This window comes from Hemitrygon akajei, chromosome 20 (genome assembly GCF_048418815.1).
Source record: "Hemitrygon akajei chromosome 20, sHemAka1.3, whole genome shotgun sequence".
Lineage (NCBI taxonomy): Eukaryota > Metazoa > Chordata > Chondrichthyes > Myliobatiformes > Dasyatidae > Hemitrygon > Hemitrygon akajei.
In genome coordinates, this window is record NC_133143.1 from 53255058 (window position 1) to 53277776 (window position 22719).

The 22719-nt window shown below is 42.0% G+C and overlaps 1 protein-coding gene across 2 annotated transcripts in view; it reads right to left on the reverse strand.

Annotated features, from left to right (window-relative positions):
• Nucleotides 1–9063: 9063 nt before the first annotated feature.
• Nucleotides 9064–22719, reverse strand: part of lars2 (leucyl-tRNA synthetase 2, mitochondrial) — a 94898-nt gene continuing 81242 nt past the window's right edge. Inside the window, exons 20-21 of one of the 2 annotated variants that reach the window (XM_073024326.1) lie at nt 16641–16768; nt 9064–10616 (exon numbers count right to left, since the gene is read on the reverse strand). In XM_073024326.1, the coding sequence (XP_072880427.1) occupies nt 10437–10616; nt 16641–16768 (308 nt within the window). In that variant the 3' untranslated portion in view covers nt 9064–10436. The remainder of the gene's footprint in view (nt 10617–16640; nt 16769–22719) is intronic. The other variant, XM_073024325.1, reaches the window with a different exon arrangement.

A 22719-nucleotide genomic window follows, 5' to 3' on the forward strand; every position in this document is an offset into this window, starting at 1 on the left:
TCCAGCGTTTTCTGCTTTCGTTTCAGTTCATCACAGTCTGGTTCCATCTTTGCATTGGATCTTGCTGCCTCCAGGTTGTCACATTGTTCATCCTGCCGTCCGTCCTCAAGGAACAGAAATCTCTTTCCAAAGAGAAAGGTCACACATACTGTCCCTTGGTAGTACCGTCTGCTGTCCAGGCACGTGGCCTCAGCAATAATGAAGTGCACTGAGCAGTTGCTTATGATTAGATCAGAGTAAATCCCATCTCCCTGTTACATTGGCTTCTTTCCAGTTTGCCTACCACTCAGATTGGTCCACTGATGATGCCACAGTCCCTGCGCTCCACTCTGCCCCGTCCCACTTGGAAAATGGTGCCTCACACCGCAGGATGCTGCTTATTGACTTCAGCTCAGCATTTAAACTGTCCTCCTTGGGTCTCAATACCTTTCAGTGTAACCGAAAGACCTTTTGACAGAAAGACCACAGTCAGTCTGTGTTGACAGCAACATCTCTAGTTCTGTCACACTGAGCACCAGCACCGCCCGGGGCTGTGCGCTCAACCCACTACTGTTCACAATGCTGCTGCTTGATCCAATTCAAGTCAAATCCTCAAGTTCGCTGATGCCACAACACTGGGTTGCATCTTCAACGACGATGACGAGATGACATATGGAGAGGAGGTAGAGTGGCTAGCGGAATGGTGCGAGTGTAACAACTGGAATCTCAGTGTGGACCAGACTAAAGAGGTGATTGTGGTCCTTAGGAAGGTGCAGGCTGACCAGCCCTCGGTGCATATAAACGGCTTCTCCAGGAAGAGAGTGATACCTACAATACTTAGCGTTCTTAATATCCAGCAGTGTCTCGTGATAGTAAAAAAGAGGAACAGGACAAATAATTACACCTTTGTTTGGATTCAGAGAAGCCACTGTGACTGGGCGTGCCACCATCTTACCGTAATTTGTTAACTCATTTGTAGTAATATTACATTATACGTTGTGCACCTTGGCCAGAAGAAACTTTGGTTTGGTGGCGTCTATGGTTGAATGACAATAAATTTGCACTTGGACTTGAACTTACCAACTCAATCCTGATAACTGTCAAAACTTAAACCAGCCTTTTCGGTACCTTGGTGCCGTGCTAGTCCCGGGATGAATTTCGTGGGTCACATTCAAGGCATCATCATCTCAGCCACCAGATTCCCATCTCCAATACACGGCCTGAACTCATCTACTACAGACGGTTACAGTACTCACAGTTAGCCCCTCCAGGCCTACAACTGCACTGCAAACATGGCCACCCTCCCTCATTCTACTCCATTAAACATGAGACCGCTGTTGCTCACTACCAAAATCTGTTCTCAAGCTTTGTCATCCTTGATTTTAGATCATGTTCTCAACGTCATCCTCAAAACCACGAAAGCACGATCACTCTCCTCAGAATCAGGGTTATTGTCACTCAGCAACACAGACAAAATACTGGAAGAACTCAGTCGCTCAGGCAGCAGCGGAATAAACAATTGTCGTTTCGGGCTGAGACCATTTATCAGGGCAAGACCAGAAGCTTGTGCTTTTTTTCCCACTGATTTATGTTGTGAAATTTGCTTTGAGCTGTGCCTAGTCCCACGGCCGCGAGTGTAGAGAGTGAAGCAGTGGACTAAGCACCCAATCTCCTCCTACACCGTTATGACCCTCAGTGTTTGTGAATCCTTTTTGTTTTAAACAGCCCTGAATTTACTCACTCTGCCACTGGTGGTCTTGCCTAGACTCTGATGTTCTCTCCGCAAACTACCCGGCCTCTATACCAGTCTCATAGACTCATCAGGGCCAACTTCTGCAACCAGGGCTTTAGTGATCTTCTGAAAATCAAAAAAAACTATGGATGCTGGTAAACTGGAATAAAAGCAGAAAATGCTGGAAACTGTTAGTAGGTTAGGCAGTAGTCATGGAAAGAGATGCAGGCTCTATATTTCAGGTCAAAGACCCTTGGGCAGAACAGGACAAAGGGCCCTTAATGTGAGACATAACTCTATTTCTCTTTTTACACATTGCCTCCTGACCTGCCGACTGTTGCCTACATTTTCAGCTAATATCTTCTGATGGCATCAGTTTTCTATTTCATAACATCCTTGTTGCAGCATTAAATGAGCTGCACTAACAGGATCAGCTGCTGACGTGATCTTATTTGGAACCCCGACTGCATAATGTTCGATTCACAGAAATTTCTAACGCAGTTCATTTAGTAATTAAGATACTCTGCAGTGAAAGCTGTCTATTGGTGTGAAATGGTAGAAAATCTTTTGTTGAAAGAAAGGTGTTACATTTTTAACAACCTTATCAAGAGATCATAAAGTGTTTCATGGCCAATGTGAGAGCCCGAAAGCACAGTAACTTGCAGAGGAGAAAAGGCAGCTTGAAGATAGAGCCATTTCTGTATTGCAGGGTATACAGCAGTTAATTTGCATTCAGCCAACAGCAGTCATAAAATCTGTTTTGGAAATGCTTGTGAAGGGATAAATATTGGTAGGGAGACTACAGAGATCTCTCTTTAGAAATAATGCCTTTGGATCTTTCACAGCCATTGGAGAACGCCTTTAGGGGCTCAGTGCATTTTATGATTTGGTCTCTTGATTGTGTCGATGTCAACGCAAACAACACATTACGCTGCATGTTTCAATGTACACGTGATAAACTTGAATCTTAGATCTTGGTCTAACTCACTAGCATGCCCCCCCCCACCCCGTCCCCCACCCCCTCTCTCTCTCTCTCTCTCACACACACAATCCCCACCCTAGCAGGGGAGCATCAGCCTTGAGCTCAAGGCACCAGAGTGTGACTCAAGCACACAATGATCTGACTCAGAAGTGGCAATATTACCTGTTGTGACTGTGATCAAAGTCACCAGAGAGACACTGCAGCTGGTGATATAAAGTCTTTATTCAGCACAACGAGCTGCCATCGCTCTGTAGAGACTCTCAATGGAGGCTCGCAAACTCAAATGAACATCACATTTTTATACCCTTAAGATCAAAGGTAACAGTCAATGATTCAATACAATTTCAAGAGTTACTTCATTTATTTCAGTATTTTAGCTCAAATAACTTCTTTGAAATACATAGTGGAAGCACATTGTAATTGATAAAACACCTCTGAGGTCAAAATGCCTTTGGAGGAAACTAATTAACAGAAATATTCTAAAACCTTTCAACGACAGAGAGCCAGGCAGCCAAAATTAATGTTGTCACGGCTGTCTCTAAGTACATAAATATGGTAAGTGTACTAAAACTATACATGTGACCGCATTTAATATGCTAAATGACAACATCTGTCTATGCCACGCAACAGTGAGGATAGGAATAGAATGAATTGACAGATAAATGTGCAGCTGAAGAATTGGAGCTGGGGCAGGGATTCAGGTTTCTAGATCATTGGGACCTCTTCTGGGGCAGGTTGCATTTGAATCCGAGAGGGACCAATATTCTTGTGGGCAGGCTTGCTAGAGCTGTTGAGAGTGGTTTAAACCAATATAGCAGGGGGATGGACACCAGTACGATAGAACTGAGGATAAGCCAGCAGGTTTACAAGTAGATGAATGTAAGGAAGGACAAGTCAATGACTGGGTACAACTGCAGACAGAGCAAAGAATTATGATATACCACAGAGGCAAAATTCATAAGGGCGAAGATTGCGGGACTGAAGGTGCTGTATTTAAATGTGCGTAACATTTGGAATAAGGTGGATGGACTTGTGGCACAATTAGAGATTGGTCGGTATGACGTTGTGGGCATCACTGAGTCATGGCTAAACGAAGGTCATTGTTGGGAGCTTAACATCAAGGTATATACTTTGTATTGAAATGACGAGCAGGAAGGCATAGGCAGTCGTGTGGGTCTGTGGTAAGAGACGGAATTACATCTTTAGTAAGAGGTGACATAGGTTCAGAGAATCTTTGTGGGTGGAGTTAAGAATCTGAAAGGGTAAAAAAAAACCATTATGGGAATCGTATACAAGAGAAAATCTGCAGATGCTGGAAATCCAAGCAACACACACAAAATGCTGGAGGAACTCAGCAGGCCAGATAACATGTATGGAAATAGAGTACAGTAGATGTTTTGGGCCAAGACATCAGCAGGACTGAAACATCGACTGTACTCTTTTCCATGGGAATTATATATAAGCCTCCAAATAGTAGGCAAGATGTGGGGCTGAGATTGCAAAGGGAGCTGAAATGGGCATGTGATAGGATAATGTCGCAATTGTAATGGGGGACTTCAATATGGAAGGGGATTGGAAAATTCAAGTTGGTGTCAGATCATGAGAGGGAATTTGTTGGATGCCTACAAGATGGCTTTTTAGAGCAGCTTGTGCTTGAGCCTACTAGGAAAAAGGCCATCTTAAAAGGAAATCTTAAATTAGTGTTGTGTAATAACCCAGATTTTATTAGTCAGCTTAACATAAAGGAACCCTTAGGAGGCAGTGATCATAATATTCATACTGCAGTTTGAGAGGGAGAAGCCTAACTCACATGTATCAGTATCGCAATGGAATAAGGGGAATTACAGAGGCCTAAGAGATGAACTTTCCCAGGTGGATTGGAGGAAGAAACTGGCGGGGTGACGGTAGAACAGCAGTGGCTGAAATTTCTGGGAATAGTTCACAAGGTCAGTATATGTCCCGAGGCAACCGTGGTTGCATAAAAGCCAAGGAAAGGACATATAAGGTAGCAAAAGTTGGATGATCGGGAAGCTTTTAAAATCCAACACAAGGCAACTAAAAAAGCTCTAAGAAAGGAAAAGATGAAGTATGAGTGCAAACTAGCTGATAATATAAAGCAGGATAGTAAAAGTATTTTTCACTTATATAAAGAGTAAAAGGGAGGCGAGAGTTGATATTGGACCACTGGAAAATGATGCTGGTGAGGTAGTAATGGGTGACAAAGAAATGGCAGATGAGCTTAATAGATACTTTGTTTCTGTCGTTACTGTGGAAGACACTAGCTGTATGCCAGAGATCCGTAGGGTTTGGGGAACAGGAGTGAGTGTCTTTGCTATTACAAAGGAAAAAGTGTTTGACAAACTGAAAGGTCTTAAGTGGATGTCACCTGGACCAGATGGACTACATCCCAGAGTCCTGAAAGAAGTTCCTGAAGAGATAACAGATGCATTGGTCATGATCTTTCAAGTATCACTTGAACCTGGCAATGGTCCTGGAGGATTGGAAAATTGCAAATATCACTCCACTTTTTAAGAAGGTAGGAAGACAAAAGCGAGAAAATTATAGGCCAGTTAGCCTAAGCTCAGTGGTTGGGGAAGTACTGGAGTCTATTATTAAGGATGAGGTTTTAGGGTACTTGGAGACTAATGATAAAATAAGTTAAAGTCAGCATGGTTTCCTTTGAGGGAAATCTTTCCCGACAGATCAGTTGGACTTCTTCGAGGAAGTAGCAGGTAGAGTGGACAAAGGAGAAGCAGTGGATGTCATTTACTTGGATTTTCAAAAGGCACTTGATAAGGAGCCTCACATAAAGCTGCTTAACAAGATAAACTCCTATAGCGTAACAGGCATGGATAGCGGAATGGCTGATAAACAGGAGGCAGTGAGTGGGAATAAAGGGGGTCTTTTCTGGTTGGCTGCCCGTGACTAGTGGTTTGCCTCAGGGATCAGTATTGGGACCGCTACTTTTCACTTTGTTTGTCAGTGATTTAAACAATGCAATTGGTGGCTTTGTGGCAAAATTTGTGGATAAGACAAAGATAGGTGGAGGGGCAGGTAGTGCTGAGGAAGCAATGTGATTGCAGCAGGACTTAAGACACATTGGAAGAATGAGCAAAAAAGTGGCAGATGAAATACAGCGTTGGGAAATGTATGATAATGCATTTTGATAAAGGGAACAATAGTGCAGACTATTAACTAAATGGGGAGAAATTTCAAACATCAGAGGTACAAAGGGGCTTAGGATTCCTCATGCAAGACTCCCAGAAGGTTAAATCACAGGTTGAGTCTGTGATAAAGAAGGCAAATGCAATGTTTGCATTTATTTCAAGGGGAATAGAATATAAAAGCAAGGAGATAATACTAAAGCTTTATAAGACACTAGTCAGGCTGTGCTTGGGAGTATGTATTGTCAACAGTTTTGGGCCCCATATCTCAGAAAGGTCATTGGACAGAGTCCAGAGGAAGTACATGAGGATGATTCCGGGAATGAAGGGGTTAACATATGAGGAGCGTTTGGCAGCTTTGGGCCTGAACTCACTGGAATTTAGAAGAATGCGCGGGGATCGCATTGAAACCTACCGAATTTTGAAAGGACTAGAAAAGGTGGATGTGGAGAGGATGTTTCCTCTGGTGGGGGTATCCAGAACTAGAGGGCACAGCCTCAAAATTGAGGGGTGACCCTTTAGAACAGCAGTAAGGAGGAATTTTTTTAGTCAGACTGGTGAATCTGTGGAATGCCCTGACAGAGACTGCGTGGAGGCCAAGTCCATGGGTATATTTAAAGCTGAATTTGACAAATTCCTGATTAGTCAGGGTTATCAAGTAATATGGCGTGAGGGCAGGTATATGACGTTGAATGGGAGCTGGGATCCGCCATGATGCAATGGCGGAGAGGACTCTGCCATTGAACGGCCTAATTCTGCTCCTGTATCTTATGGTCTGCCAGCTTGCATGCAAGTCACAATGGCGCAAATAACTTAGCCACTCTTCTGTCCTATCAGATACCTTCCTCTCCAGCCCTTTACCTCTCCCACCCACTTGACTTTACCTATCACCTTCTAGCTAGCCTCTTCCCCCTCACCTCACCTTTTTATTCCCCCTTCCATTTCAGTGCTGAAGAAGGGTGTTGACTCTAAACGTTGACTGTTTCCTCATTTCTATAGATGCTGCCTGGCCTGCCGAGTTCCTCCAGCATTTTCTGTGTCTAACTTAGCTCTTGTTGCCTAGTTTGATGCAGGCCAATTAATACAACCTCATTGTCTTAATGTTTGGCTGTTGCATATGTAATCTCTTAGTCTATAGAGCAGCTGATGCTTTTAACTTCAATATACTGCTTGCAATTTACAAAATAACTGAAGGCTAATTGCAAGCTTCCTGAACTTATTTATGTATACAGTAAGAACTGAAGCCTGGTTCTTGTTTGAATTAATATCTGCTGTATTCACATAACTCCAGTATACTCCCTAACATTACCCACGTACTCACATCAGTAACTAATGACAGCAGCAGCAGAGACAGCTGTTTCTGTCAGTATTACTCAACATTTAGCTTTAAATATATTAGGTCTGTGTCATAATTTTAAATAAAGAATGATTGTGAGTTCAAAAATTATTGTAAATACCATGAAAAACTTTGCAGTTACACATCTGCAGATAATTATATTTCTATGACTAACATTACAACCTTACAATGTTATGCTTCAGTAACAAAAATACATAAGCCATGCTCAATAACTGTGGTTTATAGACTGATGTCTACTTTCTGACAAACAGGCCGTAGGCAAGGGGGAAATTGCAATGACAATAGGATAGCGCATCTTTTGAGAAGGGTGTTGGAAAGGGTTGTTGACAGTATTCAAGTAGAAAGTATCAATAAACCTCTTTTGGGCTTCCAGCTGGGTACAATTATCGGTTATAACTGACATTTCGACGACAATCTCTGGCACTTTCATCACTGTTGCTAAGAAGGGTGGTGTGCTGGCATTCATCAACCGTGGGGTTGAGTTCAAGAACCGTGAGGTAATGTTACAGCTATATAAGACCTTGGTAGACCCCACTTGGAGTACTGTGTTCAGTTTTGGTCGCCTCACTACAGGAAGGATGTGGGTACTGTAGAGAGTGCAGAGGAGATTTACAAGAAAGCTGCCTGGATTGGAGGGTGTACCTTATGAGAATAGGTTGAGTGTACTTGGGCCTTTTCTCCTTGGAGTGATGGATAGAGGTGTATAAAATGATAAGGGACATTGATCACGTTTATAGCCAGAGGCTTTTTCCCAGGGCTGAAATGGCTAACATGCGGGGGCATAGTTTTTAAGGTGCTTGGAAATAGGTATCGAGGGGATGTCAAGGGTAAGTTTTTCACACAGTGAGTGGTGGGTGTGTGGAATGCACTGCTGGTGGCAGTGGTGGAAGCAGATATAATAGGGTCTTTTAAGAGCCTCTCAGTTAGGTACATGGAGCTTAGAAAAATAGAGGGCTATGTGCTGGGATATTCTAGGCAGTCTCTAGAGTGGGTTAACATGGTCGGCACAACATCGTGGGCCAAAGGGCCTGTAACGTGCTGTAAATTTCTATGTTCTATGCACCCTGGGAAAACAGTAGATCCTTCTTAGAAAGTATCTTTAACAAGATCAGCTTGCAGGCAAAGGAGATGAGGGGTGAGCAGCTTTACTGAGAATGTGTTAAGGAAGTAGGAGTTGGGTCTCATGGACAAACAGTTATGAGAGAGCACAATTTTAATCTATTCAGTATCAGCTTTGTTGGCAACTATTGCTGCGAAGGTGGCAATTGGCTGGCTTTTCTTAAATCTCTGTACCCCGTATCGTGTCGCAGGATTTAGACATGCCAGCGTTAAAGGAGCAGAAACACATCTGTGGCATCCAATAGTGAAGCCCAATGTGAGCTTCAGCAACATTCATCTTCCACCTTGAACACTGCAGACTCCCAGACTCATCATCAGAACCTACAATGCCTGCCAACTTATCCTCTCTCTCTGCATCAGTACTGGCAATTCTCGCTATACGTCATCCATCTGTTCTACTACACAAACACAAGAGAAGCCGCACGTGCTGGAAATCAGGATGAAGGGTCTCGGCCGGAAAGGTCGACTGTTTACTCTTTTCCATAGATGTTGTGTGACCTGCTGGGTTCCTCCAGCAGTTTGTGCTTGTTGCACCTAGGTCAGCTTTTATCTTTTCATTGATGTAGCCTGACCCAGCTGGCCCTGCATTTCACATCTTTTCAAATGCCTTTGTATTCTGACTCTCGTAACAGTCTTCATGTTCTCCTCTCTCTCCCCCACTCATCCCTGCACTTACTCTTTTGCTCTCTTGTGCCCCCCCCCCATGCTCATTCTTTTCTTCTAATTTTCCCTTTAATCTATCAAACATGATGCGAGGCAACGTTGCAGCTCTATAAAACACTGCTTAGACCATTCTTGTGTTCAGTTCTAGTTGCCTCCTTATAGGATCAATGTAGAAGCTTTAGATAGCGTTTTACCAGGATGCAGCCTGGATTACAGAGCATGTGTTATGAGGATAGGTTGAGCAAACTAAGGTTTCTCTCTTTGCAACAAAGAAGGATGAGAGGTGACTGATGGAACTGATGGAGGTATTCAAGGCAAGAGGCATAGTTCGCATGGATAGCTAACCGGGGGTAACAATTTTAAGGTGATTGAAGGAAAGTATAAGGGGGATTGCAGAGTTAACTTTTTTAGTGTTTTCTTTATGTACAAAGCACTTAGTTACATTGAACTGGTAAACTTAATCAGATCAAACAAACAATCGCAGCAATTGGCCTTTTCACAGACTACAGAAATTGTGGTTGGGGAAGAGGATTTATTTTCACTTAAACTATGACTTTGCTTAATAAGTAAGAAAATGACCCATGTATTAACAGTAAACAAATGCAATTTTAGTAATATTACTTCTTGAAATTTCCTTGATTACCATTTAAATACTTCACCATTAAAAAAATACTTCGTATTTTATTTTTACTCAATATGAAGTTCACTTTTTTTTTACAAAACAATTGAAGATGTTTAGAACATAAAAGGTTTGGTGATTAACATTGTAAAATAGTACAACCAAAATGCTTTGATTACAAAAACCAACACCTTTAGTCTTATATAAAAACAGACAATGCTCAGCAAAAGGTTAACTTTGTTTCTCTCTCTGTGGACACTCCCTGATCTGCTGAATTTTTCCAGCTTTTTTCTCATTTTAATTTCAGATTTTCCACATCTGTGATCACTTTAAAACTTCAGTCCACTCTTTCGTGCAGCAGACTGTTGTCTTCTCTTGCAAACACATGAGACTCTGCAGAGGTTGGAAATCTAGCAAAATTCCAGAGGAACAAGAGAAGACAGGAAGCATCTATAGAGAGGGATAAACAGTCAACATTAACTGTTTATTTCCCCTCCATAGATGCTGCCTGACTTGGAGAGTTCCTCTAGCATTTTGTGAGTGTAGCTCTGTGTTCTATCACAGGGCCTTTATTCTAGCCTGGAGGAGTGAATGATAAACATCATTATTAACAGAGTTTTGTCATGGAGATGAAGCAACTCACTGCCTTGTCGGTCACAGCCTTAACTGAAGATTTCCAGACAGGAGAAAGCAGCTGACAGCAGCAAAATACAAGCCATCAAATCGACCTTCTTGGTAATTTGAGGGCCCGGCTCTCAATACACTTGCTATTATAAAGTGACAATTTAAGTCAAACCCATGGCATGGCTTCACTAGTAACTTTAACCTTCCACTAAAAAGTTGATGAGAGTGGCCCTGGGAGACAGGATGGCTTTCTTGATGGGGCGCCCCTGCAGCTGCCGGATCCCCAGTTCACTCTGTAGGATCAGCCTCTGCACCCGTTCTGCATCCTTGACCACCTCCTGGGGCACGTCTACCGAGCCGCAGACCTTGTTGTTGATCTGTTGGGGAGAAATGGCACATAGCTGAACATAGCATTAGATCAGTCACAGACATAGTTACTCTGTACTGCCACTCTGATATCTGGAGCAGACAAATATCAAAGTTGTATTATGCATGCATATTTTGATAATAAAATGAACATTTGACCTTTGTAATACCAGCAAATGTGGATTAGATGCTAAATACATTTTCAATATTACACCAAAACCACCCCCCTCCCAAAGTCAAATTCCTCCAGGACACCTCAAAGTAACTTCCAAGATTCTCACTGTAGGGCCTCACCCATTCACGGTTTTCTTACCAATATGCAAAGATGAAAGACATTTAATGTACAGAAGAAAACCATTTATAAACACAAGAGATTCTGTAGACGCTGGAAATCTTGAGAAAACCATACAAAGTGCTGGAGAAACTCAGCAAGTCAGGAAACATCTATGGAAGGGAATAGACAGTCGATGTTTCAGGACTGAAAAGGAAGGGGGTAGGAGTTACAATAGGAAGGTGGGAGAGGGGAAGAAGTAAAACCTGGCAGGCGATTGGTGACACCAGATGAGGGGAAAGGTGGATGGGAAGGGGGGGCAGGGAATGAAGTAAGAAGCTGGGAGGAGGTGAAGGGCTGAAGAAGGAGGAATCTGATAGGCGAGGACAGTGCATCCTAGATGAAAGGGAAGGAGGAGGGGTACCTGAAGGAGCCAATGGACACATAAAGAGAAGAGACGAGAAAGTAACCAGTCTGGGGAATGAAAAAAAAAGAGAGAATGGGAATGGGGTGAGAAATAACTGGAAGTTAAAGAAATCGATGTTTATGCCATGAGGTTGGAGGCTACCCAGACAGAATATGAGGTGTTGCTCCTCCGACTTGAGTGTGGCCTCATCACGGCAGTACAGACCATGGAGAGAAACGTGAAACCATTCAGCTGCCAGGAAAAGCTATCTAGCCTAAATCTGACTTCTCAGTGCTTTGTCTGTAGCCCTGGCATTGTAAAATGGGTGACTGTCAATTTTCGATATTCTTTCACACGGTGGATTCTGGACCCTACCACCTTTTCTTCATTCCCCTCTGACCCAATGAATAAAAAGCAGGACCCCAAGCTGTTGATAGTGAAAGAAAAAAGACCTTCCCATTTCTATATTGAAAAAATCTACCCTCAGTCTGTCCTCTTACAAATCTCCTGCTTAGATTAAGTGCAAGCATTCCAAAGCTTGACTTACCATTGCAAAGAGAATATGGTGACAGCACCACAGTTACTGCTGGGCCCTCTGAAATCCTGCTGGCGTGTTTCCTGTCATTGCATCTCAATCATCTACGATTAAACCCAGATGCAGATTCGGAGCCTCATGACATACAGTTCTCCACTACGTTAATACCTTGCAGCTTTAACAGAAGTATGGATCCAGAAATTCACAGACAAACAGTACAGATATGCTGTCCATATTCGGTTCTCTTTTCACCTCCACCTCTGCCATTTTTCTCCCCATTATTATGTTATTTCTATACTAGGAACTGTTCCAAACTCTGGCATTGTGCCAATGTTCATCTGTGAAATTGGGCAATGACAGACGGATGACTCAGTGCTGGGGAATCTCAGCCAAATCTGGTCCTACCCTTGTTCAATCTAACTTGTGTCTGCAGTTCATCGCAGGATTGGTGGGAAGTGTGAAGAGATCAGGTGAGTCAGTGCAAGGAGGAAAAACAGGATGCAAACATTTCCCAAATCGAGCGGATTCAGGCAAACTGCTGCCTATAAACAGGAGCCTTTAACCACTGCACTAAATTACAGCTGTATTGGCCATGATCAGCAAAGCACAGCTGGTCAACAATTAAACCAGGTTCGGAGCTAACTTCAGAAAAAAATGTAGCATTGCCAGTACAAAGATAATGAACAATGAAAGATAAGGCAAGATCTTGCACTGAGAATCTCATCTCTCGAAGGTCAGTGTGGTAACAATTGTTTGTTGCATGCAGAACTCTGGGCAGTTGGTTAGTATCCTATATCTAGAGCAGTGCTAATCTGTACTTAACTCACTCAAATGGGAGAATAGAAAAAATACCCTGGTCAGACCACAGGAGTGTTGTGTGCAGTTCTGATCACCAGATAATAGAAGTATGTGGTTGCCATGGAGAGAGAAGAGGAAATTCAACAGGAAGTTAGTGTTGCCTGGTTTGAAGGTCTTTAATTATGGCGAGAGACTGGATGGCTGCGTTTCTATTCTCTAGAGCTAACGAGATTTAGAGGTGACCTGATAGAGGTATATAAAATTCTAGGAGGCATAGATAGGGGGATAGTCAGAATCTTTTTTTCCATAGTTTGCTTGCTTGTTATATGCCGAGGGCGATCATGGCCTTTCCATGACCGTGATTGTTCTTGGCAAATTTTTCCACAGAAGTGCTTTGCCATTGTCTTCTTCTGGGCAGTGTCTTCACAAGATTGAGTGACCCGTCATTATCAATACTCTTCAGCGATTGTCTGCCTGGTGTCAGCAGTTGCATAACCAGGACTTGTGACCTGCACCAACTGCTCATACGACTATCCACCACCTGCTCCCATGGCTTGACATGATCCAGATCGGAGGGCTAAGCAGGTGCTACACCTTGGGCAAGGGTGACCCTCAGGCTAGCAGAGGGAAGGAGTGCTTTACACATCCTTTGGTAGAGGAACCACTACCTTTCCCTCAGTAGACTTATCAAAAAGAAGATGCCATAGGTTTAAGGTGAGAGGAAGAGTTTTAATAGAGATCTGAGGAAAAGCTTTTTTTATTTACACACGAGTCATTGATATCTCGAACTTGCTGCCATGTGCCTTTGAATCAGATACAATCACCAGATTTAAGGGACATTTAGACAGGCTAATGAATATGCAATAGGAAAAAGGACATGGACCTATCACAGGAAAGTGAGATTGGTGGAGGTAGCTAAAGGTCCATATGGATGTGGTAGACTAAAGAGCCCACTTCTGTCTGTACAATTTGATGGCTTTCTGAAGGTGTGCAAGGATTGCAAAGAGTTTATTACACTCTGCAGGACTGAATACAAGAATGAGACATAGATGTCACTGACACATTCTCGTGTCTCAACATAGCAGTCACAGCTAAGCTGAGAAATGTTAGGTGTGATAAAAATGGACAGCATTTTTTTTTACTTACAATAGTCTTGAGGGATTTCAACAAAACAGAAATCCTCTGACAAGTTGAGATATGTGTAGAGAATAATCACACAGAATTCAACTGGATTTAGAATTTCCAGTTGAACTCTTGAGAGGGACAGAGACACAAGGCAATGAATGTTTTTAAATAGGAGATGAATTCAACATGAAAGTAGCTTTATTGAAATGCCCTGTGATGATGCAGGAAAAAAAATTTGTTAAACATAAAGTCAGATGCACATTTTTCATACCAAATTGAAAATGTCCACGTAACTTCATTATGGGATTATGCTATTGTACCAACATGCAGAGTAAAAAATCCTACAGAAATAAAAACACCCATTTGTTTTTAAGATGGTGTCAAGATGGAGGTCTATCATAGAGAAGAGGTTGAGTAGACTGGGCTCTTCTTCGTTCGAAGAATGAGAACCAACCTCATTAAAATAGATGCCTGCAGGAGTTTCCTCAGAGCTGAAGAGTCTAGGACCAAGGTTCAGTTTCCAAATAAGTAAAGGCCACGTAGAACTGAATCAAGGAGCAGTCTTCAATCACTCAGAGAGTGATTTTCTGCAATTCTTTACCTTGGTGTGCTGAGGATGCTTTTCTGGATTTTAGAGGAATTAAAGGATGTGAGGTTAAAGCAATCGATCCTCAACCTCGATCTTATTGAATGCTGAAGCAGGCTCTAGGGCCTAAAAAGGTCTAGTCCTGCTACGATTTCTAATGCTTCTTCAAAAATTTATGGCTAGAAAGTCAGATTCTGCTGAAACAATGCCACTGCTTTAATGAGCATTGACAAGTGAGAAAAGAACATGCTGGGCAAGGTTTTTGGCATCACAACAAATTTCTTTTAAGAAGCAAACTGGACATGGCTTGTCAAGCCAAACTTGAGTTTCTAGAAAGTACTGGGACCTAGAAGCAAAAGAAAATAATATTTAAAAGTAATAGCAAGAATTCACTGATAGACCGGACGGAACCTATTGCCTGAGTGCTGCTTCTGCCCGGAACATTGGGGGGACCCCGCAGCGTCACGGCGGCAGCCCGGGAGCAGCGTTGGAATCTGCGGTAAGATGCTGAACTTTAAGTAACTTGAGAGACTGTTTCATGGAAAAGAGCACTGCTGTCACTGCGTTTGGGTTAGCGTTAGCTACGCCACGGGGATCATAGAGCGCATGCGCTTCTCGGAAACAGCGTGAGGCTTAAGAAGAGCTTCGGAACCTTTGGGAGGGTTCACCCGGTTTGAAAACATAACAGTCAGAGACCATAACGGTCCATTAGAGAAACGGAAACTGTGCAGGTAGAAATTCATCTACAAAGTCCGAGAGGCAGCCAGTTTTTTCACCTTATGCCTTATGACTAAACTAATGACTGACTTATGACTTATGACTAACCTTATGACTTATGACTAATGACTGATGGAACTAACAGAACTATCAAACTGCCGCACTTGTGAAAAATAAAAGGAGAAAAAAAAGGAAAAGTTGTTTGGTCATTGACTGGTTAAAAAACCTTTGGGTAGGCGCATTCAATCTCTTTCAAGTGGGGAAGCTGCACATGTTCAAAGAAAAACAAGAACTCCGACTTGACATGGCTAATCTCTCACAAACAGCAAGAGATAACGACCAGATGGTCTCTTTTTGGTGATGTCTAAGAGACAAATATTTGTTCCATTATAAGAGATTACTCCACTGATTTACATTCAATAAAGAGGCCTGGTTTAAAATCTTATCGGAAATACACAATTTTTAACAGTGTAATACTATTTCAAAACTGCAACAGAACTTCTACCTAAATCTTGTGTCGAAATTGCTATGAGGGCATCTTGATAAAAGTATCATTTTGATACTGATGAAGATACTCATTGCTATTTACTGATTAACCCAACTAGTGTTTCAGGTCCTCAAGGCTCTGACAAATGTAATTATTACAACAAAGTGACCAATTGTACATGATTATTAATATGGTATCTGATCCCCATAAAATGAGTAAAATAAGGAAAAAAGTCCCATCTACCAAGATGCAGATACTACTCTGACCAAGGAGAGGAGACTGTCAACCATTACAAGCCAGAGCCACAGCATCAATATCACATTCCCTTCTTCTTCTGCGAGGAAACTTTACACTTGGTAAAGAGTGATCTCTCTTCCCAGATGAGAAGAGCATAATTCAAACCTTGGATGGCAAAAGGTTAGACCACAAGATATAGGAGATGAATTAGGCCATTTGGCCCATTGAGCCTGCTCCATCCATTTCCCTCTCAACTCCATCCTCCTGTCTTCTCCCCGTAACCTTTCACGCCCTGACTAATCAACAACCTATCAACCTCCGCCTTAAATGCACCCAGTGATCTGGCTTCCATAGTCGCCTGTGGCAGCAAATTCCAGATTCATCGTACTGACTCAAGAAATTCCTCATCTCTGAGAATTAAATATGTTGAGAATTAAGTAGCAAATGAGAGCATAAAAAAATCCATCTACTGTCCCTTGGAATCAGGAAATCATGACCTACTCACTAAAAGACCTATGTCTCCATGTTTCCCTGTCTTCACAGAAGTATCTCCATCAGGGAGATGGATAGATATGGAACTGGGCCATAGATCAGCCATGGTACAAACAGGAAGAAATTGGGACTGAATGGATTTTTCCTGTTACTTCAAGCCAAAAAAGTCATATTTTACAGCTTCTAATGCATCACCCACCTTGGAGATACAAGGAGGTGGTTTCCTTGGGAACAAAATAAATTGGAATATATCAGAGAGACTTAAAAATAAACAGAAACAAGTTCAGTGGTGCAAAAAAAATAACAGAGGACTGGTGTCGTAGATAAGGGATATACATGAGTATACCATGTGGAAGGATTGTTTCACACTTCTGCTCTTACCCTGACTATCATCTGCACAGTGTCTGGCTTTTGCAGATACTTTGGATCCAGGCTTGGCCATTGTTGAAAAAGCACATCTGTGTCCCATTGGTAATGAGTAACAAGTTTATTTTGAATACTGGAAAGACCTGCAACACAAAGAAAATCATTCATTTGTGCATCAGCAGAACGACTAAACTGTAGTTACCCAAAAGGATTGCTGGTGGTGATGGTGGCAGTAGCAACACCTTGAAGGAAATACGGTTTATTCCGCACAAAACTGGATTTTCAAACTATGCGACAACAGAGTATCATGGTACTGGTCCCTTCAACAGCATTTATTAAAAGCCAGTCACGCATACTATGAATGATGTGACTTATAATTAACATGAATTATAATCTTAATAAAGAAAGAAAGAACTTGTTTTCCTGTATCATCTTTCATGATCCTTTGCAGCCATGAAATACTTTTTAAAGTGTGATCATTGATGTAGATGTAGGAAAAGTGGCAGAAAATTTGCAAAATACACATTTCCAAATAAGGTTTTAATTAGCAATGGTGAATGGTTATATATTCATCAAAAAGATTATTATAATTAATAGTCTAAACTAACTTGGTATCCAATCCAAATTTGGATATGTTGCTGAGATAAACATGTCACATACTACATTTTAGGATTCAAGTTGATAAGTTTAAATGCTGACCTGTGAAAGCATTTAAGCAATTGTACTACACCCTTTCACTCCACACTCACGAAATCATGTTCCACTCCACCTCATTTGTTAATTTCTTTGACCGTTTTTGTCTTGTATCTTTAATTTTTCTTTTTCCACTCCAGAACTTCTCGGGTCTACTAATGAATGCTGCTTGCAAACCTGGTGTCTAAAGAAAAATCAGGAGGCAAGGAATGGCGCTTTGCTGGAGGAGACACCCATTACTATAATTGTTAATGGGCAGGTTCTTGCCAAGTATAACATTAGTTAACCATTTGGCCAATTTTAACAGCCAGATTTGATCTGAACTGTGGCATGCAGGGGATACTATCAGACTTACTGTGGAGACTCAACTATAAACTTTGGAAAATATTGCAAACCAGTGCAATTATAACGAACTTCTGGACAGAGCAAGTTAGCATGCTTGCCACTGTGAAAATACATCATGTTACTATGCGGTCTCTTAAAGCAAATATTACCAGAGGTTTGGGGGAGGCAATGATATATACCCTAGCGGAAGGAAAAAGTGGTGTGTGAAGTGAAGTGAGATTCAATAGGCAGGCTTACTGGATGGAATTGGTTCGCTTCTACTGGTAAGAATTAAATTCCTGAACCCAGGTAGATTTACTGTATCTCGTAATATTGCCTAAACTCGAGAATGTTTTTGAGCAATATTCTTTGCTGCAAGACAACTTGATTATATAAGGAATAGAAGGGTATGAGATAATCCAAAGGAACGGGCCACGTTAGCACGTCTTCACTGAATAATCAGTAACTTGTTGCAAGTAGAAGAACTAATAAACTGAAAGTCTTGTGGTGATCCAGCTTGTTGTGAAAGACGGTTTTGTAGAATTATATAACATTTTCAGTTTTGAAGTTAGTCACTGTGGGAAGGTAGAAGCTCATGATACTCAAGCACCTCTGCAATATAATTACTTGGAGCAACATGAGACTGCAGACGCTGGAACCTAGTGCAAAAAAGCAGGATAAACTCAGCATTTGTGTGGGGAGATGGACAGTTGATGTTTCAGGTTGAGGCTCTATATTTATATTAATAGAGGAAAAACTGAATAGGTTAGGACTCTATTCAGTTTTGAAGTTAGTCACTGTGGGAAGGTAGAAGCTCATGAACACTTAGGCCACACCCTTGGCACGTTAGATAACAGCCAGTCGTGAAACCCCCGAGAGCGGGTCCCATTTCTGCAAGTAGATAAGTAGATGATCAGCCATGATCTCAGAATGGCGGTGCAGGCTCGAAGGGCCGAATGGTCTACTTCTGCACCTATTGTCTATTGTCTATTGTAATGTTGAAGACTGAGAAGAAATATGATAGAGGTATATAAAATTATCAGGGGTACAGATAGGGTAAATGCAAGCAGACTTTTTCCAATGAGGTTGAATGGGACTATAACCACAGGTCATTGGTAAAGGGTGAAAGGTAAAAAGTTTAAGGGGAACATGAGAGGAAACTTCTTCACTCAGAGGGTGTTGAGAGTGTGCAACGAGCTGCCAGCACAAGTGGTGCAGGCAAGCTCGATTTCAACATCTGAGTGGTTATGATGGATACATGGATGGTGGGGGCATGGAGGACCATGGCCCCAATGCAGGTCAAAGGGAGTAGGCAGTATAAATGGTTCAGCATGGACAAGATGGGCTGAAAGACCTGTTTCTGTGCTGTACTTTTCTATGACTCTAACCAGGGGAAGGAGTGAAGCAAGAATTGTCAAACAATAGGTGGATCCAAGTGAGAAGGGTTAACAGACAGATGGAAAAGGAAGGAACGGAATGGTGACAGAGAATGGGAGGTGATAGATGGAGGCAACAAAGGGCTGCAGGTGACAGGAGCTGATATGAAATAAAGGCAGATCATGGAACCAAATAGGGAGGTGGACCGGGTAGACGGGAACAGCAGGGGAGAGGGACCCAGTCAGCAAACAGGCAGATGAAGTGGGTGGGGGGAGGGGAAAGAAGCATGGCGATGGTGGGATGGGTGTAAGACATAAGAGATAGAAGCTAAATTAGGCCACTCAGACCATCGAGTCTGCTCCGCTATTCCATCATGGCTGATCTATTATCTCTCTCAACCCCATTCTCTTGCTTTCTCCCCATAACCTTTGAGGACCTCACTAATCAAGAATCTATCAACCACCACTTTAACAGGTCATGGAGGGCAGAGCTTAGTCAGGATGGCGCTAAACAGTGATTCCTTTGCTTGCATCTTCGGAACAGCTTCATTTCTATCTTTAATAACTTTATTTTTCCCTTTCAGGGTTCTTTCGAAGACCCTGACCTGGAGTTACAAGCTGACATTGGTTCTTTGCGGAAATGGGACCCGCTCTCGGGGTTTAACGACTGGCTGTTATCTAACGTGCCAAGGGCGCGGCCTAAGTGTTCAGCTCGCCTCTGGAGGCTAGGATCTCGGGGCTCTGGAGACGGGCAGATCGAAGGTCGATGTCCTGACGGATTGGTGTATCATGGGAGCCGGAAGATCTTTGGCTGTGTGCTCAGAGACCTGAGATCTTTGGGCACAGAGCTCAGAAAAAGTGACACAACGGACTTTCAACATCATAAACCAGAGAGTTGTTTGTTATGCCTCCCCTCTCGCTGTGAAACGGAGACATCTCTTTCTGCCTTATTAGGGGGAGAGAGAGAGCCTGTGGTACGTCGAATGCCAGGTGAACGCGTAGTCTCTGGAGTACTGCAAGTCTGGGTCTTTGCTGTAGCTTTTGCTGCACACTTGAGTGCTTGGTGGTGGGTGACGAAGCTTCTTTTTTGCCGGTGGTGGGGAGGCGGGGATCGCTGCTTGCTGCCACTTATGCGCAGAACGGAGCGGAGCTGGTGAGGAGGGGGGTGCGGACTTTGGGGTTCTAACATTTAACTGTCGTTCATTCTTTGGGGGCACTCCTCTGTGTTTTGTGGCTGGTTGTAAAGAAAAAGCATTTCAGGATGCCTATTGTATACATTTCTCTGACATTAAATGTACCTTTGAAACATTTGAAAATATACCCAATTCAAAGGTGTAGTGTCGATGTAAAACAAGTATATAATTATGTGTCATATATTGCCACTAGAGCTTCAGAGCATCTACCAATGAGAACATTAATCAGGGAATCTGGCATAGAGATCAGTACGATTTTCCCTTTATTAATTTGAAATCTTGTAATGGCATTGAAACTTCCATGCCAGCAATGTTCACTAGGCAATCACCCTGTCAATCCAATCTTTTATTCTATCAAAACACGACTGTGACCAACAAATGATTAGAAACACATTGAACATATTTCATCAGATAGGCAGTTGGCAGATGCAAGGGAAAACAGAACAAGTTGAGGAAACTTCATTTTTAAAACCCTGCACGTCTTCAAGCTGTATGGTTTCCATTTTCCGTATTACATAAATACATCCAAGTCATTAAATGAAAATCAGCTGTGGCTTAACATTAGCACTCCTTCTAATGAGTCAGAAGCTTGTGCGTTCAAATCCCAGTCCAGAGTAGTGCAAGCATAGATCTAGATAGACACTCCAGTTCAACAGTGAGGAGGCACAACAATGTTGAATGGGCTGTTTCTCAACTGAGTGGCCCACCTACTCTTTCAAGAGTGCATGACACAATTCTAAGAAGAAACAAAGATCTCTCATGTTCTGTTCAATTCTTCACTCCCAATTGGTGTTCCTTAAGCAGATGATCTGTCCATTACCACCAGCTATTTGTGTGAGCCTGCTGTGGACAATTTGACTGTTGCATACCCTACGGTAGCGAGTACACTTCCAAGTGGTGGACTCACTTTTGGCACTCTGCAGCTCATGTTCTATGCATTACTTTACTTTTTTTATTATTTGCACGATTTGTCCTCTATTGCATTTTGGACATTTGTCAATCTTTGTTGTGTGTAGCTTTTCGTGGATTCTATTGCATTTCTTTGTTTTGTGGCTGCCTGTAAGAAGATGAATCTCAAGGTGTATACAGTATACATACTTTGATAATAAATTAACTTTTGGTTTGAACATGATTGGAACCTCTGTACTTACCCTAACACCCTGTTCTAACTTTCATTTTCTGAATCCACAGACCTACCTAGTACTGAGCAACAAGTGCAGAAGTTCATCTGAATTCTGCTAATGAATTCAGCAATCAAATGTCCTCACTGGCAGCATTTACAGACCAAACAGAAAAGATGCCAGACGCTCTCCACATACACGGTGTCATAAAAATACTCAAAGTCATTCAGGAGCTTCCTCGTCAAGCCCCATTGCTCAATTACATGCAATTAAGTATTGTAGGAAACTTGCACACTTAAACACCAAGGTCAGCATGGCCATTAGGGCAACCGAATAACTTGCAGCAGAATTTAAAAAACTGAAATTAATAGAAAGATCTAAACTTTCTCTAGCCCCAAATTGTCCAAGACCGAAGTGGGGTCATGCTACTGTATTGAGACCCATAATTGTTGTGGGTAGATCATGTAAAACATTCGGTCTGGCCACTGCTTAATAACTGCCCAATCAGAGTCAGGATCTAAGTCCAGGCCAACTCTCAAGCTGTGTATTGCAAAACTTTAATCGATAAAAATGAGAAAAGGAGCTATACTTCAAACTGTCCATAGCTGACGGCAGATCATTCTGAATGAGATTTAAAAGGCAGATAGAAATCTATTTTTGTTTTGTCATTCAATATACTGAAAATAGATCAGAAGGTCTGCCTCCCCTAAATATACATTTTCTGAAAATCAGCCATTTAAAAACAGATTGACCAAGCAGATATTTAACCAAACATTTAATGTATCAGAAGAAATGACTGATCAACACAAACTGGACAGTATTAAAACATGTGGCCAAAGCCTTAATGCCTTGAGTTACTTACCACAGGCACAAAATATTACTTCACAATTGCACAGCTACATTCTTCTGCATTCTTGTGTTCAATTTTTGTACTTAGCTTTGACTTTCATAAATTATCAAACTTAACTTCAGGAGAGTCATTGTTAAGTACTTTGTGAATGAAAGGTGAAAACTTGTGCTCTTTAATTTATTAAATAATTTCCAAAGAATTAAAGCACAATTAATGGTCAGTAAATTATTTGTATAACAAAAGAATAGACTATAGAAAATACCACTAAGTAGCAAAGCTGATTCAAACATGGAAGAGATTGGGTTAAAAAAGTTGTCTATCAATAAAGTATTCCAAACAATAAAAACAGGGCCTTGGTTTTTCTAGCAGTTTATCCATATTAAGTGTGAATTTCAAATTTTGGAACTCCTGTGTGAAATTAGGGGGCCCTGATCATGCTAGTCAAGCTCTGATGGTTATTTGCTGGATGGACTCTGCTGTTGGTCTCCACAACGACACCTGGGAATATTTTCTCAGATACCACTCTCATTGTTAAGA